The sequence below is a fragment of the Colletes gigas genome, unplaced genomic scaffold, assembly GCF_013123115.1.
Source record: "Colletes gigas isolate AHSC1104 unplaced genomic scaffold, ASM1312311v1 Colletes_gigas_Sc00008, whole genome shotgun sequence".
NCBI lineage: Eukaryota > Metazoa > Arthropoda > Insecta > Hymenoptera > Colletidae > Colletes > Colletes gigas.
Window position 1 is genome coordinate 4,470,942 of NW_025106637.1, and position 26,414 is coordinate 4,497,355.

Genomic DNA, 26,414 nt, shown 5'->3' on the forward strand with positions numbered 1-26,414 from the left:
TACATAAGAATATATCGTTTATGTAACTTTTTTTATTTATACAAACCAAGATTGTTTTATTTAAATCCTAGTTCTCCCTCCCTGTAAAGTATTTGAAAACATACAACAAAATACTGTTCGAACGACGAAGCTTTTTTTTATCGTAACATCGTTGTTCTCCGAGTCTATCTAGGAACGATCGAGCTAGAACTAAACTTTATTTATAGACAACGATGTAACATAAGTTGTAGCTTAGTTCACAATATATTATTAAAGATAAATTATATTACATTTATACATAATATAGAATATTTTAAAGCTGAGAATGTATACAATTGTCGTGACAATATCACATATAAATATTCCATAAATATACAGCACAATAGAATTTATGCATATTTAATTTAATACTTCTGTAAATCGATGCATTGAAAACCGCTGCAAGGATAACTTAGCGCGCAACATCGTAATATCGTCAGCGGTAAGTTCATCGTTATAATATTATTTATACAACTGCTGACGGATCAATTGTATCTACTACAGGCTCCTCGGGATACGTTAATTTATTTCCCCTGGCAAACTGAATGAATAGCTGCTCCAACGTTGCCGACAAAACGGCGTAATCCTCGACGCAACTGAATCGACCTTTCAGATCGTTCATCGTGTTATACATTTTCTCCCACGTTGTTCCAGTATCGTTTACGTGGTACGCAAGAAATCCCTGCGAGACAAAGAACGAAATATCATTGATAATAACTTCGATCGTGGATCTAAAAGTGTTTCTCAACTATTCCGAATGGTTACCAAATTCTCATCTCTGATCTCGCACGATAGAGAAGTTTCCATGATCCTCTTTATGGTCTTAGTATCGTCGTCCGATCGATTCGGTTGCAATTTAATCATTATATCGTAACCGGCGCCAAATCGTTGCTTCAATTCTTGGCTGGCACCGATGCATACCAATTGACCTTTCACCATAATGACTAGTCTGTTGCATAAAGCTTCGCATTCTTCCATACTGTACAAATTTTTATTTTGTATAAATCAGAATACAATAGCTTTCTAATAATATGTATTACCAAGTCAAGTGAAATACCTATGGGAAGTAAGTATAATGGCTTGTCCCATTGCCTGACAGGACTGAAGTATGTTCCACAGAGACCTCCTAGCCGCAGGATCGACGCCTGTGGTTGGTTCATCCAACAGAACAAGAGTTGGATTTCCAATAAGTGCCATAGCGATGTTCAAGCGTCTTTTATTCCCTCCGCTGTAAGTACCGCTTGGTTGAGACATACAAGCGTTTAAATCTGAAACGGTCAACGTGTTCTATAAATTCTGCACGATGGTTCTTCGTGACAAATCAAACGCATCCTTACTGAGTCGATTGATCCACTTATTAACCTCCAAATCCACCTTCGATTTGGGTATGCCGCGCAGTAAAGCGAACAATCGCAGGTGATCGAATGAATTCAAGGAATTGAGCATCGCGTCAGTTTGTGGACAGTATCCCATTTGAGAAAGATACTATGGAAAAGATATAAAATATAGAAATACTAGAGACTAGGATTTATGTAAAGTGATGAGAAGAATCGACATATTGTATTTGCACCGCTGCACTACAAAAAAAAAAAAATAATATCGTCATAAAAATGATTGTACATTACATTTCTCTTGTCGAGGCTAATATTTGATTTTCCCAAATACATGGCGCCACTGTTCGGTATTTCTTCGCCAGTCAACATTCTAAAAGTAGTACTTTTCCCAGCGCCGTTGACACCAAGCAATCCAAAGCATTCGCGTTGCTTCACTCGAAAATTGATTTCTTGCACCGCCATTAATTTTCCGTAATATTTGCTCAATTCGTAAACCAAAAACAGAGTGTCGTTTTTGTCATCTGAATTTTCTGTGAAATTTATGTCCACGGCAGAAGTCGCTTTGTCTTTGTTTTCTTTTCTGCTAAGAGTACCTAGACGTCAAGTTACATTGATATTAAATGTTTTTCCAAAAGAAGTTTAAAGAAATAAATTTAATCTTTAATCGTTTTTTTACTTCGGTTGTTCAATTTCCTGATTTCCGATGCCACGGCGTTCTTCTCTGCCCGTACTTGTTCATCCTGTATATCGCACGCATTCCTCAAATTTTGACCAAACATCTTAATGTACAATTTGTCAAGTAATCTCTCTTCCAAAATAATAAGTAGAAAGAAATACACTAATGGCGTGACAGATAAATATATAATGCATTCCATCAAGTTCATATCGTTGTCGCTTTGAGAAAAATAAGGAAGTTGCTTCTTACAAGTTCCATCTGAGCATTCCAAACCTACAAAATTATTGATCTTTAATAATGCTGTGCAATATCGGAAAAAAACAGACTTATTAAAATATATATTGGCAATGTACTCATACCGCAACAAACATCCTTGTAACCAAGACAAACCACATCCAGTAGTCGTTTTGGCAATCGACGACACCTTGCGTTTTGTATAGCCACGTTAAAAAACGACAATTGACCGTGGAACAAGCTCACGTGTGGTATCAACCGGAATAATCTCTTTTGAATTATGTATAGAACGTTCAAATTTTTAAAACTGTGAATCACCCCGTGTAAGAGATACTGCAGCAGAACTGTAACACAACAATTATTATTAAGAATCTTTGAAATATTCCAAACATATGAAATACATAATGGGAAGTAACTTACCAAGTCCAACAGGTACAAGACTTAACAAAGTTACTATAGAATTTTTTGATTTATTCGCAAAGCTGAAGATGTAAGTTACCAATAAAGAGTTGATACCAAAGAGCATCAACAATAATATCATTGTCACTGAAAAACGAATTAAGAATGTAGAAAATTTGCTAAATTCGGCATTATTTAAGCTATACATGTCCTGATTCGTATAATCTATGAAAAAGTTTATTGTCTTACATATTTCTATCTTGTAGTACAAGCGAATATCCATGACAACATCCATGATGTAGAATCCAAGCACGACACTAAGTACAGATATTGTAAGTATTATGAAATCAAATGTGAACATAGTGCACCAATACAATATGGATGTAACGCCTGTCATCCTTTGGAGCTGTTTCATTTTCGTTTCTGTTTCTTGAAAGGGATGGATAATGAACAGTGCTACAGTGGGGAAGAAAAAGCAGCAGAATAACAACACTCTTGACAATGAATCTATTTCTGGCATCTCTGACGCCATCGAAGAAAGACTGTTTGGTAACTGCTGACTTGAAACATGAATGGAATATTCGTTACCAGCAATACTTTTGATCAATACATTCGATAAAAGATTTATAATTATTGGTACGCCGTGGATCGAATTGCCAGAATAAAAACCATTAGCGTACAAAACTCCGTCAGATATATTGAATTCTGCGGAGACAATATAGTTATTACGGTACGTAGCAATATCCTGAAGAGAGCGATCCAATAAAGCTGAAAAACGGTTATATTTCGTGGTAATATCTAATGATTTTACGACAATTTGCTGTAGCCATTAATTACTATATTTACCATGTGTAACACTGATATTTCGTGGCACTTCTTCGGCAGAGCCACCATAATCCGCCACTAGATTTTTGAAGTTCGTACCAAAAGTTTTATTATCACTTGAATATAGAGCTTTGGAATGCTTGTACATACTAAGCTCTAATGGAAATATATTTGTCGAATCATTAGATGAATCGTGACTTAAACTCATTAGTATGACCGATACAATTGGTAAAAATATCTGAAAGAATTATTATTGTATGTAAATTATAAAATCTTAGATCTAAGAGTAATAACACTTACTGTTAGCAACGTATTAGTTAAGTTTTTCTTGGTATAGGTAAATTTCTTTTGATACAGTGCCAAAATTGACTGCATACATAAACTCCATCCTTCTACTCTTTGCGATAATGGAGAAAATAATTCGTTCAGGTGTTTTCCATTGTCTTCTTTTTTTATAACTCTAAATCGTGAAATAATTAATAAATCAATTTTTGATCGAGTCGTGTTGTTAAGTAACGATAAAATAGATAGTGAGTGTATACTTTAAAAACACTTCTTCCAAGGTAATTAGTGAAACACTGATTCCTGTAATTCCCAATTTCTTTTTCTGGCTTTCCACTTTGTCCAGAGATTGAGGTAAAGTTTCAGAATTTGGTACGCTTAATACAATCTTCTCGCTATCCACGCTTACTTGCTGCGTTCTAGGATCGAACTTGTTTATGACTTTGTCTGAATTACACCAGGATTTAGTTGACAATGTAACTTCTATATGGCCGTAACCTAAATCATATATTATACAATTACATGCTGATATTACACGCTATATTTAAGTAATGAGTTCACTAACCATATTGTTTTTTTAAAAACATTGACGTGCCATAACATTTTAATTTGCCACCATGAATAATAGCAATTCTATCTCCAAGTATGTCAGCCTCCTCCATATTGTGTGTACTAATCAAAATTGTTTTCTTTCCTCTTGCTTTCTATAGAAAATTTAATAACATATTCAAAATTTCATATGAATTATTATCTATACTAACTACCACTAGCTACTTACTAGTATGATGTCCCATATGTCTCTTCTAGTTTCAGGATCCATTCCTGATGTTGGCTCATCCAAGATTATAGTCTAGATAAAATATCATTGAAATAAATTATTTACCGATGTATTTTTCTTATAAACAAAACAAATTTACATTAGTCCTAATAAATCGCTTACACTGGCATCACCAATAAGAGCCATCCCAAGACACAATCTTCTCTTTTGTCCTCCAGACAATGTGTCTGGAAGTACATTCCTTTTATCAAATAATTTTAATTTGTTAAGCAAAACATTAACATTCTCTTTGATTTCTTTCTTAGTTTTATTTTCACCTTTCAACTAAAATATTATATACATTTTTATGTGCTATGTATGTGCAGTTTTATTTAATCTTATTAAATCACTTACACGACCAAAGTATTCTAATTGCTCAGATACATTCAAATCTGGAAAAATCATATTCTCCTGAGGGCATAATCCCAGATCATTTCGAATGGAATCCAAGTGTTTTTTAATATTTTTACCATTTATAATAACTTTCCCTTCGGTTGGACTTATGACACCTATTGAAAAGTGCATAATCAGAAACACAAATATATTTTTTTTTTTATTATTAAAAAATCTGTACTTGTTATGATGGACATGAGTGTAGTTTTCCCAGCACCATTATGACCCAATAAGGCCGTTATTTGTCCTTTATAAAAATCCATTGAAATTCCTTTTAAAGCTTGAACTCTCTGTTGTAAAATAATTATAAGTACATTAATTAAAATTTCGGATGTTTATAATAGTTAATCAAACAAACATAAAAAGAATTTGTCCGTTTAAAATTTAAGTGTCAGTATATATCTGAAACGTACTGATTTTCGTATACAACCAGTTGTATATGTTTTTTTAAGATTGTGTATCTGTATACCAGGAGTAAGTGCACCGTTTGAGACTGGTTCAAAATTATCATTATCTATTTCATCGTAATCAAAATCTTCCATATCTTCATCAAGATTCACCTTATTTTTCCTAATATACTGTAAAATTTATTTTTATTAGACAAATATTCCTATAAAGCATTCAAAGAAATATTGTGATATTAAAAAATTTACCTTTAAAAAATAAAACAAATTTTTTCGTACGCCATACTTTCCTGGGAGTACAGCATTAACATATACTGCAAGAGAAAAATGTAGTAGAATGCCAATAATTGAAAAGATAAATATAAATCCAACACATCCAGTAGTGTTATATTGTGCATCTCCAGTAATAAACATGTTTGACCATTGTATACCGGTTACTGAAAATTCAATATATTTAATACTTGATTACAATATGTATTACAATTAATGGATATTAATATAGTTACTAAAACATTGTTACCTACATTGGGATTCATATGAGTTTACCTCTTCAAAAAGTCTATACAATAATATGTTTGGAAACAATATCCCTAAATATGGTATTATAAAAAAAATTTGGAGTCTCATTAGATTTCCATGAAGTGAAAAAGAAAGAAAGTAAACAACTGATAATATTGTTGTCACGAAAAGTGCTGTAAAAACAATGGTATTATTAATCACAGCTGTTTTAAAACATGCGTATTTTATGCTGAAACAGAACTTACGTTTTGAAAAATATGCAGCAATATGCATACCGAACAATATTAAATGGGCAACATGTGTTGTAAGTACTAGCCAAAATATAAAAATATTGCTATAATACAAGTATGGATCAACATTTCCAGAGAAAGTATTTTTAAATAGTATAAGTATCGGTACAATATAAAAAATACTGAATAATATGCCAGTAATTAACCAACTTAATAAATTCTGATAGTGTTTTACTCCATTCATTGCCATCAAAACCTGCATGTAATTATACAATATAAGGTGAAAAATCCTTCTTATCTAATTTTAATATTACAAAAAATTCATTGTGTCATAAGCTACTAACAGTTATACCAATGTATTTTTCCTTTGTTGCGTAGCCCGTTTCTATACAAAGTGGAATTATAAAAGCAATTACTGCGAACATACACATTGTCAGTCTTAGTATTACATCAGACTCGTCTATTTTCACAAATGGTGGGTAAGGCATTCTTTGTATTGACACCTAAAATACATATAAAAAATAGTATAAAGTATAACAGAATGCGAAGAACGACAATTTAATTTAATACATTTGTATATTGTACCTCTGTATCAAGCATAGAATGCTGTGCTGTGCGATTTATTAAAGATTCGTCAACACACATTTGTAATTGTACAAATGGTATGGCATTCATATATACAATATACGACGATAGATCTAATGCATTTTGGAACAGCATATTTGGAATTTTAAATGCATGTCTAATTTTATACCTTATATCATTTGTGTTATATTCTTCAAAAACAAGACCTAAAACCATGGCAGTTGGTGATTCAGTTTGTAAAACTGTGTAAGCCTTTATCATACTATCTTCAGATTCAAATCCGCTAACTCCTGCAAGAAATGAAAAACGTTAGAATAGTGTGTTATATATTGAAACAGTAACAATGTGAGAAATACATAAAACCACAAATTATTAAATATAATAATTACTTTCAAATGTTAATTTCAAACATCTTCGTGCATTTTCCACAATTTTTTCTGTGTCCTCGTTCTGAGGTACATAATATAAAAATGTAAAATCTCTGTTTAAATCTGTTAGCTCTTCTTTGGTTTCTATTGGATAATATGTACTTTCCTTAATTACATGTGGCGGCTGGACACTAAAGTCTCTTACAGCTTGTATTAATACAAACAAGGCAATTGGTACCATACACTGTAGAAAGATTGCCAATTTCCAATGTCTTATTCGCACTATAAGATTTTTATACAAAAGCAACCTAAGAATTCTGAATCTGTTTGCCATTTTGATTCTTAATTGACTGCTTTCCCTTAAAACTCTTCGGCTTCAAATTCAAATCAATAATATAGCACATATGCTTTATACTTATAAACTGGCATGTTATACGCTGCCATTGAAAGTTCATAAAAGAGCGTAGAATAAATTATGAGAATTGATGTATGAATCAGCACATACTACGGCAGAATACAATACATGTTGACCACATAACCTTGACTAACAAATTGTCATAAGAAGCACATTAAATTCATTTCTTCATAAAAACTTTGGTTAAATTTAATAAAAATTTCTTCGAATAATTTTCCTTTACTTTTCACTGATTGTCACATTATGTTTTTCTAAAAAAGAAATTATGTTTGTTATCAATCGGACCGTAAGACAAAAATTTACAATACCTTAAAAATATATATATACATGTATACATAATATTGTCTTCCGCTGACTTGAAGTCTCGCGGAAGGAATGTGGAAGGGATACACGTATTCCCACGCACGCATTGATCTTTAATTCGCTATTCGTCGCGGCAGTTACACACGCATGTGGACTGCCTAAGAGCAAGTGAGCGAGATAGATAAATGGGCGGTCCGACTCCCTTTGCCCCAGTGCCGTCCCGCGAGATATCAAGTTATCGGATCACTGTAACTATAGCACCATTTTGAAATATATCGAATACACCTGCCTATTATCGCTAATACGTATTGTATTTAGTCACGTTTCGAATGACTGGCAAATTTTCTAAATCACCATTGCGTAAATAATACTTTTTCCAGTATGAAACGTCAGTTAAATAACAGTCGATGTGTCAATGTTATGTTTTTAACGGGACTATTAAAATACCAGTGAATGGGTAGAGGGTGGTGGTGGAAACAAAAATAATGAGAATTTTTAATTAGAAAACTGCTTCGTATTATCGACTTTCCCGCATTTTAATTTATGTATTTAAATTTTCTTAAACGTTTTAAATATCTATTATAGAATCAAATTTGTTCGAAATGAAAAATTTCGTAAAAATGGCATTTGATTCTTTGGCTGGAAAAAAATTTCGTCCATTACCAAAATTCGAACGATAAAAGTAATCGATACATGCGTAATAAAGTCACGCGGAAACTGTTTCGATGAAATATATGGGTATTACACAAATTTATACATGTTAAATGCCCAAAAAGATTAATTGAAGAAAAAAATACCACGTTTCGTCATAATAATATGTAATACACGGAAATCAGCCTTAAAGAGAGAGACGTGCTATCGTCAGTTGCATGACATACGGGAATTATTACGGATCAGTGTTACTGTTAGGTTTTTAGAGATGTTGTTTCTAGTTTCCGCGAAGAAAAACAGATGAATTTGGTTTTTGCCCGGTAAATTATCGAGGGGAGAATATTTTAATGTCGACAAACTAAAAGGCGTAAGTATATTTGAATTTATGTTATTTAATTTTAAAATGTGATCTACGACACTTCATAGATACTCGATAAGCCTAAGAAAGCAACAGGCTAATCGTGTTTTCTAATGAGTGGCAATTATTTTTCTTTCTTCGAATGATACGCAAGCAAATTATAGATATAGATTGTCGTATTTACATTGTTCTTTACGTGGACTTATGTGCAAGGTTAGACAACATTGTTCCTCGTAACGAACAGCTACGTTGTACGTTAGCTCACATACGGAACTAAGCGTTTCTTGAAATAAAAATATGTAAGGCATTATTTACTGAACACTAACGTGTATTAAAATAAAGTAGTACGTCGAAAGTAACGTAAAAACTGAAGAAATTAAATGGTTTTATTCAAATATATTTTATTTATAATTATTCTGGATTGTATTTATAACAGGGATAGATAAAATTATATTTGAATATTAGATGCCAAATAAAATATATTTTTGACTTCTTAATTTATCTTATAATTATAATAAATAAAAGTATTATTTGGCTAATTCTTTTTGTTAATAACTTTTCTCAGAATCTTGTATAAAATTTTGTACAAACAAGTAAAATGAATTAGACTTTTCTATAAATTATTTTATCTTTAATTTTTACATTTTATAGACAATGCCATGGATTGCTGTTATTTCAACAGAAATGGAAGTCTTGCATCTGAAAATGAGTGTCCAGATGTCCCTAGTCCAGAAATGTTTGACAGTGATAATGAAGAAGATAAGCAAAACAATGAAACACTAACAAATGATGTGGTGCCAGTAATAACTACCCCAGAGAAACCATCTCAGGCAGACTTGGTTGCTAAGTCTGATTATAGTTTATTAGCAAAAATTAATACATTTTTAAGTGGTGTACCTCCACCACCTAAACATACAATTTGCAGAACTGATTGTGCAGAATTTCTGTTACGTATTTATGAAAATCACCACTTGTTTTGGACACCAGATGTATTATCAAAGAAACAATCGCCACAAAGTATAAATCAGGAATCTTCAGAGCAACAGAAAGAAAACATTGGTACAAACAATGCTTACCAGCGTGCCAAAAGCACATCTAGAAATTTATCTACTGCTTTTGATGCTTGTGATCCACAATGTCCAAGTAATGTTAGTAATAGTGTAGACACAACAGATGTTCAGAGTAACATTTGTGATGATAATTTTAGAATAGAACAAATAGTTCCTAGCGATAAAATTGATGCAGAAAATGATAATAAATGCGCGACAAAAGTTTTAAATGCTGAACAGATACAACTACCACCAAGTGAAATAAAAGCAGAGCAAGTATCTTTTGTCTCTGAGCAAAAGCAATTGCTTCTTTATTGCACTATCAATGAAAGAGAAGTTGCTGCTTTGGCATGGCCTGAAGCATATCATCACAAATTTTATGGGATCCAGTAAGTACATTAATAGACAATGCCTTTTTGCTTATCAAATCCTCTGAGAAATACTTTTATTACCCGTACTTTACGAAATTTTAGTTATAACAGAAATAGAGCAGTAGAAGAATTTGAAAACCTTACAATAAAACTATGTGAAAGATACATAGGAGTTGAGACTCAATCTACTTGCACTGTATGGTTTTCTAAGCAAGCACCTGGAAGTGCAAAAAAACGGAATCTTTTAGCGAAACGTGATAATGGCCAGAGTCCAGGAAAGAGATTAAGTCATTTGACGCGAAGACGAAGAACATTTTCTAGTGCAAATTTGCAAGGTTTAGCGCTCAACAATAAGAAACTACTAGTGTTAAATATTAAGTATGTAATCGAGTTTGGAATAGCCTGTTCTAGACTTTACTAATGCAAGGATTAAAAATGTTTATAATCAAGAAAACCCACCATTAAGAAAGGCAAAAGTCCAAGAGGGAAGAGTCCACGTGGGAAAAGTCCACGAATCAAAAGCCCAAGAGGGACCCCCAGGAGTTCAACAAAAAAAAAAGTATCTCGCAGGCTTGTTTTAGACGGGCCCAGTCCGGTAAAGTCAAAAATAGAAACGTCAAAGCGTGCCCTCTTTCAAAGCCCCCCTGATCGAGCCGGGCCAAGCAAATTTACATCTGGATCGAATTCTCAAACCATTAAACGCACGCTATTTACGCAAGTAGCAAAGGAGAATAATTACGAAGTGATTAAGAAGATAGAAGAATCGAGGAAAAGAAAGAACGAGGAGGAGTTGGAGGGTCCTCGATTCAAGTGGCCAAAGAGCTTGTCCTTTGACTGTTCCCACGAATTGCATAGTAACACGGTATCTACGTGGGACCGGCACTCGTCTAGTAACATAATTGAAAAAAGTAATCAGTCTTACGCCGCATCAAGACACGAACTCAGTGACGCGCATAGAAAGGTGAACATTTTCAACTTTTTTATTTCAATAACTATCTTTGATCACATGGTATAATGGAAGTGTGACTTTTCAGAAATTACTATGGGCGGTAGCGGAAGCTTTACGAAGTAAAGGAATCGGCATGACTCACCCACAATTCAAGTGCTACGCGACAAGTTTAGCGCGCACCATAAAGAAATATATGCCAGACCTTGAAAATAGAAATATTCCTCGCAAGCCAGGGAGTACAAGTGATCGTATGTTAAAACTAGCAACACATCACGTTTTATATGTAATCGCGGCAGGGCCAACAGACTGACAATACTCATTGCTGCTAGAAGAACAATTGACTGAACTTTGCACAAAGTTCGTTATTTATCAACAAAACATAAACGATCGAACGCTGGCGCTTGCGCATGTCGATATGGCGTTACGTACAAACAGTGGATTTTATTTAATTAAACATAGTGAAATGTATTTGAACTGTATTATAACAAATTGCGTACAATTCTGTGGACGCATAATGTGTGACTGTTAAGAACTATTTGTGGAGTCGATGCTCCAATATTTGATTATATTTTTTACTACACAAATATAAACAAGAGGTTGTTTTAAATATGCCTATTTTTTTATTAGCGATAAAATAGTATATATATATATATATTTCACAACTTATAAATAATTAATAAAAGGTGCTTCTTTGAAACAAAAACATAATTTGCAATTAATAATTTTAGAAACAACGCATGTATACCTAGTATATGGTTGTATTTAAAACATTAAGAGAAGGGGGGGCGGGGCGAGTAAAAAAATAAAGACTAATCGCGCTGCATTCGCGATACTCGTTTATTCATCCGCGTTTTGGTGACCTACCCTGGCGATCACTTCATCCAATATTTGGGCCAGTTCTTTGTTTTCTTTAGTTTTCTGCTCGACCAGCTCCGCCAGTGAATTACTTTTAAGTTCTGCTTTTCTCAGCATGGCATGAAGTTTAACCGTTTCATCCTCGTGTTGTTTTCGCATTGCATCCAATTCCAAGTTAGCCCTGAAATGTTTATTAAGCGGTATAACAATGCATCAAAACGTTAGTTAAGTACGATTAAATTCCATTTGGAAGCATACTTCTCAAGCTGAGTCATAGCATGATTTTTTAAATGATCGTATCGCGTTTCTAAAGTTTTTATAGTTTCCATATTTTCCTGGATACTTTCTTTCAGAACTATTTCATTATTTTTATACGTCGATACTACTCCTTTGAGCTTCTCGTATTTCTGGTGAACGTCATTGAAAGCATCCTCCGTGTTTGCCAAATGAAAATTCGTGATCTGAAGCTCCTCTTGCAGCTTCACCTTCTCTTGCTCGAAATTCGTACGATCCCTTTCTCTCTCTGTGAGCAGCCGACTGATCGATTTCTCATATTCCTCGACCACGACTCTGTAAACAGGTTTCCATTTATTCTACTTAATTCGAAACGTTATGCTCTGCAGACAACAAACAAACTTACGTCATCTGTGATTTACTCTTCACTTCCTGCGCTATTTGTGCTTGTAACTTGTTAATACTTTCTTGGAAAAAGTTCTTTTGCCTTTCTAATTCCGATTCATACTCCTTCTTCTGCCTTTCCAATTCTGCTTCATACTCTTTCTTTTGCTTCTTCAACTCTTCCTCTAATTGTAGTACGGTTGTCCTCACTAATTCTAATTCTTTGCTCATATCGATATCGTTAACAAGTGGTGTTTCCGATTTTGGTTCTTCGGTAGCCTGTTCCTAAAACATATTCATCCCACACATTAGTAAACGCATCAAATGTTTATGGATCAAATCATTTCTAGTTCTCTTCAGACAAAGAAACGCCATGATATATACTCACAATTTTCTCTCGAGGCTCTTCCGTTTTCTGCGTCATGCTGGTAGAAAGAGGACTGTAAAAAAGTAGCCTGTCTATAGCCGCTATGGCAGGATTACGTTTTGGCGTATCAATGTTTGGCGGTGTGTTTTCAGTTTTCCCATTTTGCTCCTCGTTTATAGGCGGACTATTTCCTTGGGGTAACATACTGGTATCCGACACCAAAGGGTCGAACTTCACATACAAAGATTCAGTTCTCAAGCGGTTTATGTGCTTCGTATTGCCGTGGGTTACCAGAAAGTCGAAATCGGTAGGATCTTGAAATACTGAATACATAATTGCCATTAATGATTGTGAATTAAATCAACAAGATGAATTTAACAAAAATTAAAAAGGTAACAGCAATAGAACTATTTATATTGAGAACACGATTAATACATTAATTAAAAAAATAATATTAGCGTTTCGACTCATCGGTAAATCTTGACTTTAGAGGCTTGAGGTGATCTGACATCAAAATAAGTAATTCAAACGAATAATACATCATTAGAAACCATCGTTGCTGTTTGTAGAAATAAATTTAAACCTGAAGAGGATCGCGTACTCACTGTCGGCTGTGGCACTGATAAAATTGTCAGTTTCTTCAGAGAACTCCAATGTAGTTCTAAAGATATCATCGGCAACTTGATCAGCAGCAGATTTCAGTTCATTGAAATTTGGTTGCTCGACAGGTATAGCTAACGTAGTGCTCTGTCGTTGAGGCTTGAATTTCGAATATTGTTCCACTTCTTGTTCAGATTCCAAGTTCAATGAATTATCATCAAAAGTGAGAGTCCTGTCCAATTTCTCGTCGGACAGATCCTCTTCTTTTTCCTCTCTAATTTCTGTTTCCGTTACAGCATTTATCGCGTCTGTTTCCTCGACAACGTCTACTTCCTTCGTAACCACTGGAGATACATCTACTTTCAGGCTCTCTATATTCGAAGATAGTTCGAGGTTGCTATTAGAAGCGTTATTGCATTCGGTTTCCTTGTAAACAGTACTTTCCAAATGTTCCTCAATTCCAAGCGTGTTAGGTATTGGAAACGTAGTATTGTTTAACAGGTTTGTACGATTTTCATTGCCGCTTGTAGCATTATTAAAACTGAGTGAAACTGTCTCTGCCTGGCTTCTGTGTGTATTCTCAATCTCCTGACCAGGACTCTTCAATACATTTTGCGAAGAGGTGCTTACAACTTCGTTAATATCATTAAGAGGTGACGATGACCTGGCCAACGAGCTTTTTACATTGTCCTCGACTCCGTGCGAGTCACCATCATTCAATTTTACAGAGTCTGTAAGATTCACTAAAGATACTGTAGATATACTAGGCAACGATGGCCCTTCCGCATGTTCCAATAGCGTAGACACCGAGGTTATAGAGTCTATAGTAGAGCAAGGTATAACGTTTAAAGTCAAAGGCTGAGTTTCGAGCCGAGTGTTCTCTGCTACAGTATAGGTCTCCGGCTTGGAAACCGCCGGGCTTTCTCTAACAGTTGACAAACACACTGTAGAATCTAAATTCGAGATCGTCGCGCTACTAAACGGCAGCGAAAATTCCTCGACGTTCGTTAGGCTACAGGTTTGTAGGCTACTAGATAGGTCATTGCTCCTGTCCGGAGAAACCGATCTCTCCAGCGGTTCTTCTATCACTACCGCGTTAGGAACAATCAATATAGGTCGCTCTTCGATATCGTTCGGATGATTTATCGGCGAATGCTGTTCAAAGGAGTCGTCCTCGATGACTGGTAGGGCGTTTTCAGACCCCGCCAATGATATATCGTTGATAATGTCCCCGGTGAGGTCTGCTCCCTCGGTGGCTGATGTGAACGTCTGATCCTGGCTGAGGTCGTGAGTGGTCTGAAGCTCGTTCAACGACTGATCCTCCTCGCCGTTCAGGTGTATGTTCGCGCAGCCGAGAATCAAGTCCTCGACGCCGGGTATACTGCTCGTGTACGAAGTATCCGTGACCTGATTGGAACTCTGTGGCACGGTGTCCGGGCATGTGCCGCTGCTGCTTTTGGTGCTGAGGCTGCTGCTGAGACTGTGGAAGCTGCTGGCCGAGGACAGGGACTCTGGGGTCGAGTAGTTGATTGATCCAACGTCGGCGAACTCCCGGGCGAATCGGACCTTCACCTCATGCTCTGCTATCTTTTGCAGCGAATTGTCGTTACCACTCTGTTGAGAAAAGAAATTCTATCAGTAGGAGGAAGTTGATGACCAGATATTGTTTTCAAGATTTAAAAAGGAACGAGTCTGCAAGATTTAATGTTGAAAATGGTCCTTTCTCTGTGTCATTTTGCGATATTCAAAGCAATAGTATTGTAAATAGAAGTTTTTATTATATGATCAATCCTCAATCATACAACATCACATTCTGCATCGGTTAACATGATCTACAAGTGATTTTTTCAGTCTATGACCACAGAAATTAACAGAAAAATCATGAAATGTTAATCGTTGAAAGACTTGGACCAACGCGGGGCTTCCATAGATCTCAGAATCATACAATCAACAAATCTCCATCACGATCAGTTCCCAATCATACAACATCACATTCTGCATCGGTTAACAAGATCTACGAGTGCTTTTTCAGTCTATGACCAGAGAAATTAACAAAAAAATCATGAAATTTTAATCGTTAGAAGACTTGGACCAACGCAGAGTTTCCATAGATCTCAGAATCATACAATCAACAAATCTCCATCACGATCAGTTCTCAATCATACAACATCACATTCTGCATCGGTTAACGATTTTTTCAGTCTATGACCACAGAAATTAACAGAGAAATTATGAAATTTTGATCGTTAATCCGATCCGTGGATCGAAACCGAAACACTTCGCGCTTTCCACGGATCCACAGATGTCGCGATCGCTTTTGGCGACCCGCGAACGCGATAACTACGCAGAAATGGGATTTTCGCGTAGCTTGGAAATGGCAAGAAAGCATAATCTGACGCAAAGTACCGGCGGCGTGGGCGACGACGTCCTTGCTGCAGCGCGATGCAGCAGTTTATTGATATATTCCATTTTCGCGTGAACACGACGAGTTCGCTGTATGCGTCTCGCGATCAGTTCGCCGTCCACTGAGGTGTATCAGCTGACGCCTAAGCGAACATCGCCGATTTCTTTCAGGAATTGCGCAACTATTGCTCCTCGCTGCGACTAATAATAAAATATAGGGGCGGAGAGAGAAGGATTTTGTTTTGCTGGATCTTACGCCAGTTTCGACCGCGTATCCATGCCAAGAACAGTTATGAGCTGAACGGCGATCGCGTAGTCGGGGCAAAAACTTGCACGGGAAATCGTCGACGATGTTTTACAGTACGCGAGAAAGGAAACGTGATAGATCGAAGAAGGGCACCCATGAAAATCTAACACACCCGTCTGTATATCTTTTCTTTCATTTCTTTTTCAATTTAAAAAGAATGTTGGGCAACGAAGGAAGAATTGCTTGTGAAAAAATGTGTACAAAGTAAGTTCCATAGAGTAATGGATGAGCGAAATATAGTTGGCTTTCTATTTTATTGATTTTACCAAATTGAAACGTTTCGACCCTTTACGATTTTGTTGTTTTTGATTTTTGTCTTTTTTAAGATGTAGAAGACTAATAACTGTGTTTTGACTGATTATAAATTCATTGTTTATCGGTGTGGTTTTGTGTGTATTAACTACGTCTTTTTCGTTTTATTTTCTGTTTCCGTCGATCCATTGTGACATCGTATACGTTTGCAAAAGTTCATCTCGAAGCAAGTTTCTAAATAGGAATCCCTATCTTACCAAATTGAGTTTCGAAAGAGTGACCTTTAATCTCGAGGTAAAGATCTGTGGTCATGGTCTCTAACGCGATTCAATTTACTCCTCACAGAATACAGTTTCAAAACCTCGACGAGATTCATAATGTGATTCAATCGTCGCTTGCAAGCCGTACGCTTTAAGAGCCCTCAACATGAAGATTCTCACATTTCTCGAGTAGAGACATTGCTTTTACGTTTCGTAGTACTCGAAAGGACTCTAGATTTTTCGCGAAAAATACCATTCTAATAAAGTTGTTTGTTTTTATAATGATAATGCAAACAAGACGAAAATCACGAATATCAATTTCTTGACAGAGGCTTTAAAAAGTTATTAAAAAATTAAATTAAAAAATTTAAAATCATTCTAAAAAAATTATTTTTGGTTTCTGGGGTCAATTATAATCATTTTTGGTGAATAGGCATACCCCCGAAATCCTACCCACTTTCTAGTAAAAAATTCGGGAAGGTGTAAAATTTTTCGGTAAAAAAAAAAATTTCGAATCGTTCTAAAAAAATTATTTTTGGTTTCTGGGGTCAATTATAATCATTTTTGGTGAATAGACATACTCCCGAAATCCTGCACATTTTCTAGAAAAAAATTCGAGGTGTGAAATTTTTCGACAAAATTAAAATATTTCAAATCGTTTAAAAAAAATTATTTTTGGTTTCTGGGGTCAATTATAATCATTTTTGGTCAATGGATATACCCCCGAAATCCTATCCACTTTCTAGAAAAAAATTCGAGGTGTGAAATTTGTCGACAAAATTAAAAAATTTCAAATCGTTTAAAAAAAATTATTTTTGGTTTCTGGGGTCAATTATAATCATTTTTGGTGAATAGCCATACCCCCGAAATCCTACCCACTTTCTAGTAAAAAATTCGGGAAGGTGTGAAATTTTTCGGTAAAAAAAAAAATTTCGAATCGTTCTAAAAAAATTATTTTTGGTTTCTGGGGTCAATTATAATCATTTTTGGTGAATAGCCATACCCCCGAAATCCTACCCACTTTCTAGTAAAAAATTCGGGAAGGTGTGAAATTTTTCGGTAAAAAAAAAAATTTCGAATCGTTCTAAAAAAATTATTTTTGGTTTCTGGGGTCAATTATAATCATTTTTGGTGAATAGACATACTCCCGAAATCCTGCACATTTTCTAGAAAAAAATTCGAGAAGGTGTGAAATTTTTTGGTAAAACAAAAATTTCGAATCGTTCTAAAAAAATTATTTTTGGTTTCTGGGGTCAATTATAATAATTTTTGGTGAATAGGCATACCCCCGAAATCCTGCGCATTTTCGAGAAATAAATTCAGTACGAGCGGAACTTTAAACGTTAATAACTTTTTAACGAAGCTTCCATCAACAAATTAGTATTCTTGATTTTCGTTTTATTTTGGCCTCTAGAATCTCCCATTACAATTTTTCCCAGGGGTGTCTGAACACCCTGTATAGTCTCAAAATAAATTTACACAATACTAACGACATTTTACGTATTATTAACACGTTGACTGTCGGCTGACCCACATATGGGTCGAGTCGTTTTTAACTCAGGTGTGAGCTGAATACTAAACAAATACCGGTAATCTGAAAGATTCTTTTTAATTAAAATATGTGACTATATCCAATGCAAGAGGCTTATTCTAGAGAAAATAAAGCCAATCTGATTTTACCTAAGCAAAAAATGTTCAATATCAAACGTTTCAACCGAGTTTAAATTTTCTTTAACACTGTAGAACAAAAGTATCAAAAAAAGTGATAAAAAAAGAGAAATAATTAGATTTACCCTAAAAAAAAAAATTTAATACATTTAAAATATTGATCAAATTATTGTGATCAAATGAAAAAATGACACATTTTATTCTAACATCGTTAAATAATAGTCTGTTCCCCATGTAACAGTATTGTAAATTTTATAAACATACTTTTTTAGTTATAAAATTATCAAGCAATTTTACATATGGAATGGAATATAAATAACTATATATTTTTAAAAAATTTTTTAAACGATTTGTAAAAATTTTAAAATTCACGTTACATATTATTTAAAACCCAGTACTTTCTATAACAAAATTAATTCCATTCTTGTTCAAGCTTTGACTGACTTATAATTTTATAGCTTTGATCATAATAATTTGATAATCCATTATAGTATTAGTACTGACAACGTGGTTTATATTAATTCTCAGAGATATTGAATAATGTTCCGTAAATTTGAATAATCCCGGCTTTAATTCAAAGTGGTCTAACGCGAAATTACCTTGTGGACGAGATTCCCCATGACTTCCTAAAGGACCTCCACTTTCGGCTGTCACTGCCGGCCGATACGAACCCATATTTACACGCGGGTTCACGGAACCCCACGTAGTGAACTTTCTCACTTCCCCACCTATGCATCCTCGCCCCTGACACGCTTATTTTCGACGACACGAATCATCTTCCGTTTGTCATTCACCCCTTTGTGCTTTTATGTATTTTTCTTGTTTCCCTCCCACTTCTGAATTTTCACAGCCGCCGGCCTGCTCCAGTTTTCCACTCTGCCAAACAAACTCCCGAACGAAGTCGATTGTTTTTAAGGGACCTTTGTTCATTTTATCGCGAACGCATACAAACAGCTTGCAACGTTGAATCGTTGGTTGAAATTTTTAATTTGAAAAGTCAAGAGAACATTCTAACCTTACTGTGGAAAAACTAGGGCATATTGGGGATTTTGTAAAATGAAAACTACTTTAGATGTCGATTTGAAACTATGTATCGTTGTTAATAAATAAAAACCAGCATGGATATTAAGCGATTGTGAAAAGAGCATTACTTCTATTTCGTAATGTCTCCACCATATAGTGGTACTTTCAACTTTCTATTTCTAGTTTTAAAAATATCATTGTTGCCATTTCCAATTTACGTAGCATGAACTTAAAAGAAATCTTCCAACGACACGTTTTAAAAATCTTAAAAAGAAAATCGATTTTTTCCAAATCCTTGTCTATAATATCCTCTCGAGTATGCAAAATACTAATAATCGTACTATTGAGTTTTATCTCACTAATTTCATAACACAATCTTATCTATCCTATTAATAGTGTAATAACTACGATATTAGCTGATTTCCCGAGAGAGTGAATCAATAAAACATGTATCAGCACGTTTATGCATGCTTATTAAATAACAATTAGTTCGCCTTTAATTAAATTACGAATCGTCTTACTCCCATAGACACGATAAATTCTAATTAATACGTAGAATTCTGTATTATACTCGATTGAATGTTTCAAACAGATTCTAGATGGCTTTTTTTGTAGAAAACAAACGCATTTAGAAAGTAGAACATGTAAAACACGGTAATCTTGCACGCTATCGCCATATGGATGCACATTACTATTTCCATTAAACTACACGTTTCACGGAATTAAATATTGCCCCCAAAAGGAAATGCAATCTTATTTTTCTTTTCTTATAATACAATACAGTTACATAACAAGATTATATAATTTCTTCTTTATACATTATTGCATGAACATTTTCACAAAAAGTAATTTATTTATTGTTGAATTATATTACTAACTTTCATTTTCCTGTTTCCTTTTTCAATTATTTTCGTAATTCATTTTTAGTAACTTGTACTAACACTTTATAGTACATCGTGTTTTGCAACGAAAAATCAAAAGTATTTTGTACATGAAATAAATATATACAAGATGGTCCGCTAAAATCAGACTACCTAATTATAGACACGAAAACGCGCGCGCAGACCTAGAAGGGAGTATTTTCGATTAAAATTTATTTAAAGCGTTAAGAGTCGAGCAAAGCTTGCATACCTTTCCATTCACACCGAAAATCCCTAAGGCGCCCTGGGTTATCTTTAAAATCAGTTAAAATCCTGCAAAAATTCAGATTTGGGTAAATATAAATTCAATATAAACATCAGCACTTTGGACTCCAAGAATTTATTTCAATAGAAGCGACTAGCTATTTCAATGTAATTTTGTAACGTGTATTTAAGGAATTAAAATTATCCTTTTTCCCCAGAGGAGTTTATAACTGTTTGTAATTTAACCCTTTGACTGCGGACGATTTTGACGCAGCGCAAACTGGCGTAAAGGGTTAATTCTAATAAATGTTTGATTCTAAGATCAACGAAAGATGTCGCCTTCTACCTTTCTTTCCCATGTCAGCTTATATTTCCACTGCGCATAATGCTGATTTTGGAACATCGAATTGAAAGATTTATTATAGTCTAGTGGCTATTGTATGAAATTGATATTTTTTAGGTGTGCCACGAGAATAAATATTTAGTATTTCTGTGTGCAAGAGTGCAGACCCTCAGAAATCTATCTACGACAATCGATGCGTTCAAAGCACATATGTAACATGCAACGCAGGCTGGCGCGCAGCGTGGCAATTAAAACGTTAATAACTGTTTTACCTCTGCATACCAATTACAGTATTTTAATAGCATGAAACAGATTGACATCATACTGTAAACAGACTGACGCGAACAAAATGCAAAGCGTGAAAATGCAACGAAACGAATAATAAAGTACGCTACTTTATTTACTTTTTACCCGTGGTAAAAAAACCGCTGGTACCGCAAGCAACTATCGTTCGTCGTATTCTTGCCGCGAGTAACTTCGATTAACGCTTTGATTGCTGCGTCGCCCATATATGGATGACAGGATTTGCTATTACGATGCTAGAAAAATTAATTCTAAAGTCAAGACGTCGAGGGAAACAAATTTGGATAGAATTCGTGAATTTTAAGAAGGTTACGAAGACAAGTACCGAAACAAATTTTAGGTTATGTAACTTACAACGGTCCAAAATCAAAATTTTACTTTTACGGAATATTATACGGTTTTGATCTGGCAACGCGTTAAGAGACTCGCGAAAAATCAATCGAAAGAGGTACAGAAACATCCATAGACAGTGAGCTAGAAACGTCCGTGGGGTCGTTAGAATTTTAAAAAACTAAAACGCTGAGTTCGATCGACTGACAAAGATAAACTTGTACAATTTCAACAGAATAGCCGCAGCATCGATTACTGAGGAGGTCATTGACATTTAAGCAGAAAATATCCCTGCGCATCGTTCCCCCTGAGACATTAAATTTTAATTCATCTCACGTTTTTCCCCTAATTTTATTAACAGTCGAGTAAATATTCTTTGGTACCGTTTCTTTCCAGGCCACCTTATATATGCTACACGTTGCGTATCAATGCAAAACCGCCGTGTCAATGATCGATTCCATAATCGGTTTGAATTATAAGGACATTTCCGCGAACCGTGACGAATTAGAGTATACCGTGCGCTTTTACTTGTTAATCTACGGTATAAACTGAACGCGTTCACTCGAGCACACCGTATCCCGAAGCATTCAAGCGAACGAAGCGATGCAATCAGAAGCAATTCCCTTCGAAACTCGAGAAGCCGCGCTCTCCTTATTCGGTGCGTTCTTGACATCATCGAGACCACAACACACCATTGGCGTGAGTCATTCCCATCTGATCGCGATGACAGGGGTAAACAGAAAATAGTGGGCGAGAAGTGACAGTTCTCGCAAGGGTGTGTCTCTCTTATCCCCGGTGTCTTCGTTCTTTTAATCTGACTTATAAATGCATCGTGAACAGAATTCGTATAGATATTATCGACCGAACTTCGTTCGATTGTATTCGACACGATGTCAGAACGAATCGAAAGAGGTCTAATATCGTGGCGACCAGGAATCACCCACGCAGTCTGTTTGTCTTCGCCGGAAGACCACGCACTCACCGAACATAACGATCAACGGAAGATATCTCTGGTCGAAATTCTAATATTAGCGCAGCGCATTCTTCGATCGATACTTTAGACATTCACCACTACCACTGACCAGCACGCTCGACAGAGACGGAACATATACGTGTGCGTGTATGTATGTATGTGTGTGTACGCGAAGAAGCTTGCGCTACTGGCAAAACGCTACAGCGTCTCACCTCACCTTTCGAAACGATTTCGTAATCCATGACCAACGTCGCGGCTAGACAGCGTCTAGTGTGGATCGTGCTTCTATGCCGAAAAGTAAAACCATCGGCGATGAGAGAGTCATCGCCACCGTTCTGCTACGATAATACGCGTACTAACACTTTTGCTATGGCCCTGCTGTTCTATCGCCGAACCGCGCACACGCCGCACAGGCATTATGCTACGAAGATCACCAACTATGGAAGTGGTGGGATGCGATTCGAGGCACGCGAGAGGTGCGACCAGCGTGGCGCTATCTAGAGTGACACGTGAATACTCGTTAATCTCGAGCTCGAATGTTCCGATGGTAAATTGTCGCTTCGATCTATCGATAGTAGAAATTGAGGTTATGAACAATCGAAGATGACAAACTTTTTGTTTTGCTCCGGGACACGGCTCTGGAATGTTAAACCGTTTATTTTCTATCATCTTCTCGTTGCAAAATGGTAAAAAAGAATTGTACAGCCTGCTCTGTTTGCAGTGGCTATCATTTACAATAAATGCTCCACAGCTTCGTACGATACTGATCGTATGAAATGCTTAATATGGACCATACACGGTCGAGATGTATTGGCTGTTTGTCCATAGTTTTGATCGACTGTCATTGCCACGAGAGAAATCAGTGATAAAGAAGATCGATCAAACTCGTGGGTAAATCTCCACTATTTCTCTAAGTACGTGTGTTGGCCGCTTAAAAGCCCACGCACCCGTTTGATTGTCCAGGTGGGAGGTGAACCCCTGCGTGGTGCGTCCCCAGGTGGTGGATAGGGGCAGTCGCTGAGATGGGATGCGGGGATGAGGTCATCAGCCTGAGAAGGCGGACCAAACACCGGTATGAATGCGTGTGTAAGTGGACTGGGGCATGGGATATTTGCCAGTTTTATCTAAGACCGCAGGTTGGCAGCAGGTGAGTCCTGCGGCCAACCTGGCCACGCGGTTGGCGGTTTAGTCCCATGTCGCGGGCCCCCGGGTGCTGATAACCAGGCGCTTGCGATTGAGTGAAAATATGGTGGGAGGAGTGCCTCTCACCAGGAGGGGCCTGAAAAGGCACGGTGCGGCGGGGAACTCTGTGATGTCTCACTAGAGTTCCTGGTCTCTTGCCAGGCACCTGAGGATGGTCACCGTGGAGTTTTAGCCGGTAAGAGCACTACCATGTGTCCATGAGGATTTCCCGACGTACAAAAACAAAAAAAAAAAAGGCCGCTTAAAAGCAATTCTTCGTCATGCGTGAAAGCATCGCTGGACAATACCTGTTGATACCTAAAAGCAAACGACATGGAGGATGAAGCATTGTGGTATAAATGAAGTTCAGTAAAAACACTACTTCACATTTCAGAATACATCTAAAATTTAACAAAGAGAAAATTTGTTAGATTTCAATTTGATGTAGATGCAATGCCATTATTTCTGGCAATATGTATGTATGATATGGATACCGAATATGATATTTTAAAACTCATCCTCATTAATCGACACTTTCTCTCGAGTGGAGATAGTAGCGCGTTAAACACATTTCGAGCGCAATCCAGTCCAATGTATGGTAGATTAGATTGATGGAATAAAGATGCACTTGTGGTTTATTATATTTTAAGTAGTCTTTTGTAAGCAGCCATTAAAAATGATTTTTAATATACTTTCTCCTAACTTGTTTATAGTCGACGATCCTGTATAACGCGTTCAAAATTAAAATCTACAAAACAGACATTTGAAACGCAAAACACTAAACACTATCTAGATAATTTCGTTCGTAAATAAAATTCATAGGTGTCGATGTAACGGTACAATAAATTATTGAATATAAAAAGACTGTGCCTTTCATTCGATATATGTATACTATACCATTTCCGTAAACAGAAACTCGGAGACAGGAATGCAACGTTTTTTTTTTTACAATACCGAGTAGAACCGGTTTAAGGGACAAACCAGTTTTTGTTGCATGCGCGCGAAAAATGCCAACATTTTTCACGAAAATGCTATACATGGTCTATGGCTCCGCGTCTCGAACATTAACTGTACTTTCCTTAATTTATTATTCCACACACGTAACAAATATTAGGATAACTACGAATATGCAAATCTATGCAGGATGTTTCACACACACGGTATTACGAAATGTTTTCTCTCGGCAACTGTTACGGATAGCTTCAAACTGAACAAATATTTCGATAATCACATTTTCTGTTGAAGAGTGGAAAGTCTAGTACTTACTACTTGAACATGTAAAAGACCCGCCACGAGCCTTGAAACGTAAGAAATAATTTTGTTGTATCCGCGGTCTTTGAAACAATTTGCAAGTTTACTGGAACGTCGTGTATACAGAGTCGAAATGCAAGCTTGTTTCTTTATCGCGCAAAATAATTCCATGAATTCTACAAGAGTATACCGTATATCCTTTTCGAACGTCAAAGAAATGCTCCCGCGCGAGAAGCGAAACTTATTTTGGTTTCAAGGTGCTCCTGGAGATTCAGGGTTTATTTATAGGGATTCTCCGGCTGTTAGCGACTGTTAGCAATAAAAACACACAGAAAGGACGCAACGAGGGGGAAAAAGAGACGACGAGAGAAGATAAGAACGTCGAATATGCGAATAATACGGAGTTTGTAGTTGAATACCTAGGAATAAGTTATCGAACATGGAAAAAATAAATGTATAATTACCTTGGAATAAGGCGGTTGCATTGGAGGTGAATTATGAAGGGATGCAGTGATCTCTCGAAGCACCACCCGGGTTCCTTCGCGAACTGAACCACCGATACGACTTGGACTTGACATCCCGACAATGCGTTTCAAATATTTGCCAGATACGTTGTCTGTTTCATGAAATGTATTCGTTGCTTCACTGTCGACGTACACGGATCCAGAAGTAATCACTTTTGAATCATGAGACGTTTTACACACAAATCGAGAACACTTGAACTTATCAGCGTTGGCATTCACACTCTCTTCCACGATGCTACGAACAAAGGGTCGGCTTGCTTCGAACGTACATTCATGGCAATTTTTTCGGTCACTTCACGTTGCGTTCAATCGAGTTGGTTCGATGTATTATTAGGATACGTAAATAACTCAAACTTGTAGAGATTACACGAGCAAGTTCTCCGATTCCGTCGCCGTTACAATGTTTAGCACGCAACTGCTTTCTTAACGGCCGTCTAGCGTTTGACAACTTGAATGCGAATGAAGCAGCCAATCAGAGCGCGTTTTCACGTTTCTCGGCGGAACGTCGCGGCGCTAGTATGCTGTTTTCGCGGTTGGTAATATCGATTTCAACATTCGATTATACATCGAACAGCGCGCACAATCTCGCGAGTCTTGTTATTTACGTCGTGAAAATTTCATTGTTTCATTTAAACGTTATAATACATTGAACTATACTTACTCAAAGGAAACCTACAAATTTAATTTCAAGATTTACAAATATTTATTGTCAAATTTTTCATACAAATGTGTATAAACCGCCGCGTCAACTACATGCATGGCAGTGTACATCGATCACGAAGTTGCAATCTTATTCAATAATTAATAGTCTTATACTTCGCATTCATGCCCTCTCATCCTCGCAACTTCAT

At 36.1% G+C, this 26,414-nt stretch overlaps 3 protein-coding genes and 1 long non-coding RNA gene across 6 annotated transcripts; 1 reads left to right on the plus strand and 3 right to left on the minus strand.

Annotated features, from left to right (window-relative positions):
• Positions 1-81: 81 nt before the first annotated feature.
• Positions 82-7,937, minus strand: LOC122397013 (ATP-binding cassette sub-family A member 2-like). 2 transcript variants are annotated; one of them, XM_043395814.1, is made up of 25 exons: positions 7,827-7,937; positions 7,106-7,750; positions 6,717-7,006; positions 6,476-6,634; positions 6,147-6,387; positions 5,907-6,074; positions 5,632-5,819; positions 5,392-5,556; positions 5,160-5,268; positions 4,940-5,094; positions 4,709-4,870; positions 4,547-4,618; positions 4,334-4,472; positions 4,029-4,266; positions 3,787-3,946; positions 3,508-3,724; positions 2,911-3,429; positions 2,683-2,808; positions 2,388-2,606; positions 2,029-2,301; positions 1,644-1,945; positions 1,356-1,503; positions 1,076-1,286; positions 784-997; positions 82-700 (listed from the first exon to the last, which is right to left on the minus strand). In XM_043395814.1, exons 2-25 carry the CDS (start codon positions 7,416-7,418, stop codon positions 485-487), a joined length of 5,004 nt encoding a protein of 1,667 aa, XP_043251749.1. In that variant the 5' UTR covers positions 7,419-7,750; positions 7,827-7,937; the 3' UTR covers positions 82-484. The 2 variants fall into 2 exon arrangements, with proteins under 2 accessions (XP_043251749.1, XP_043251750.1); XM_043395815.1 differs by lacking the exon at positions 7,827-7,937 and having other exon boundaries at positions 7,106-7,799.
• Positions 7,938-8,384: 447 nt separating this feature from the next.
• LOC122397017 lies at positions 8,385-11,492 on the plus strand. The gene is made up of 5 exons (XM_043395819.1): positions 8,385-8,820; positions 9,463-10,249; positions 10,334-10,609; positions 10,682-11,192; positions 11,266-11,492. The coding sequence occupies exons 2-5, from the start codon at positions 9,471-9,473 to the stop codon at positions 11,488-11,490; spliced, it is 1,791 nt and encodes a 596-aa protein (XP_043251754.1). The 5' UTR covers positions 8,385-8,820; positions 9,463-9,470; the 3' UTR covers positions 11,491-11,492.
• Positions 11,493-11,639: 147 nt separating this feature from the next.
• On the minus strand, positions 11,640-25,960 carry LOC122397016 (calponin homology domain-containing protein DDB_G0272472). 2 transcript variants are annotated; one of them, XM_043395817.1, is made up of 6 exons: positions 25,504-25,960; positions 13,626-15,234; positions 13,042-13,343; positions 12,676-12,938; positions 12,294-12,605; positions 11,640-12,216 (listed from the first exon to the last, which is right to left on the minus strand). In XM_043395817.1, exons 1-6 carry the CDS (start codon positions 25,615-25,617, stop codon positions 12,018-12,020), a joined length of 2,799 nt encoding a protein of 932 aa, XP_043251752.1. In that variant the 5' UTR covers positions 25,618-25,960; the 3' UTR covers positions 11,640-12,017. The 2 variants fall into 2 exon arrangements, with proteins under 2 accessions (XP_043251752.1, XP_043251753.1); XM_043395818.1 differs by lacking the exon at positions 25,504-25,960 and adding an exon at positions 16,027-16,164.
• Positions 19,017-23,584, minus strand: LOC122397018. The gene is made up of 3 exons (XR_006259074.1): positions 22,824-23,584; positions 20,665-20,726; positions 19,017-20,599 (listed from the first exon to the last, which is right to left on the minus strand). It is a non-coding gene; the product is annotated as an uncharacterized LOC122397018 (long non-coding RNA).
• Positions 25,961-26,414: the final 454 nt, after the last annotated feature.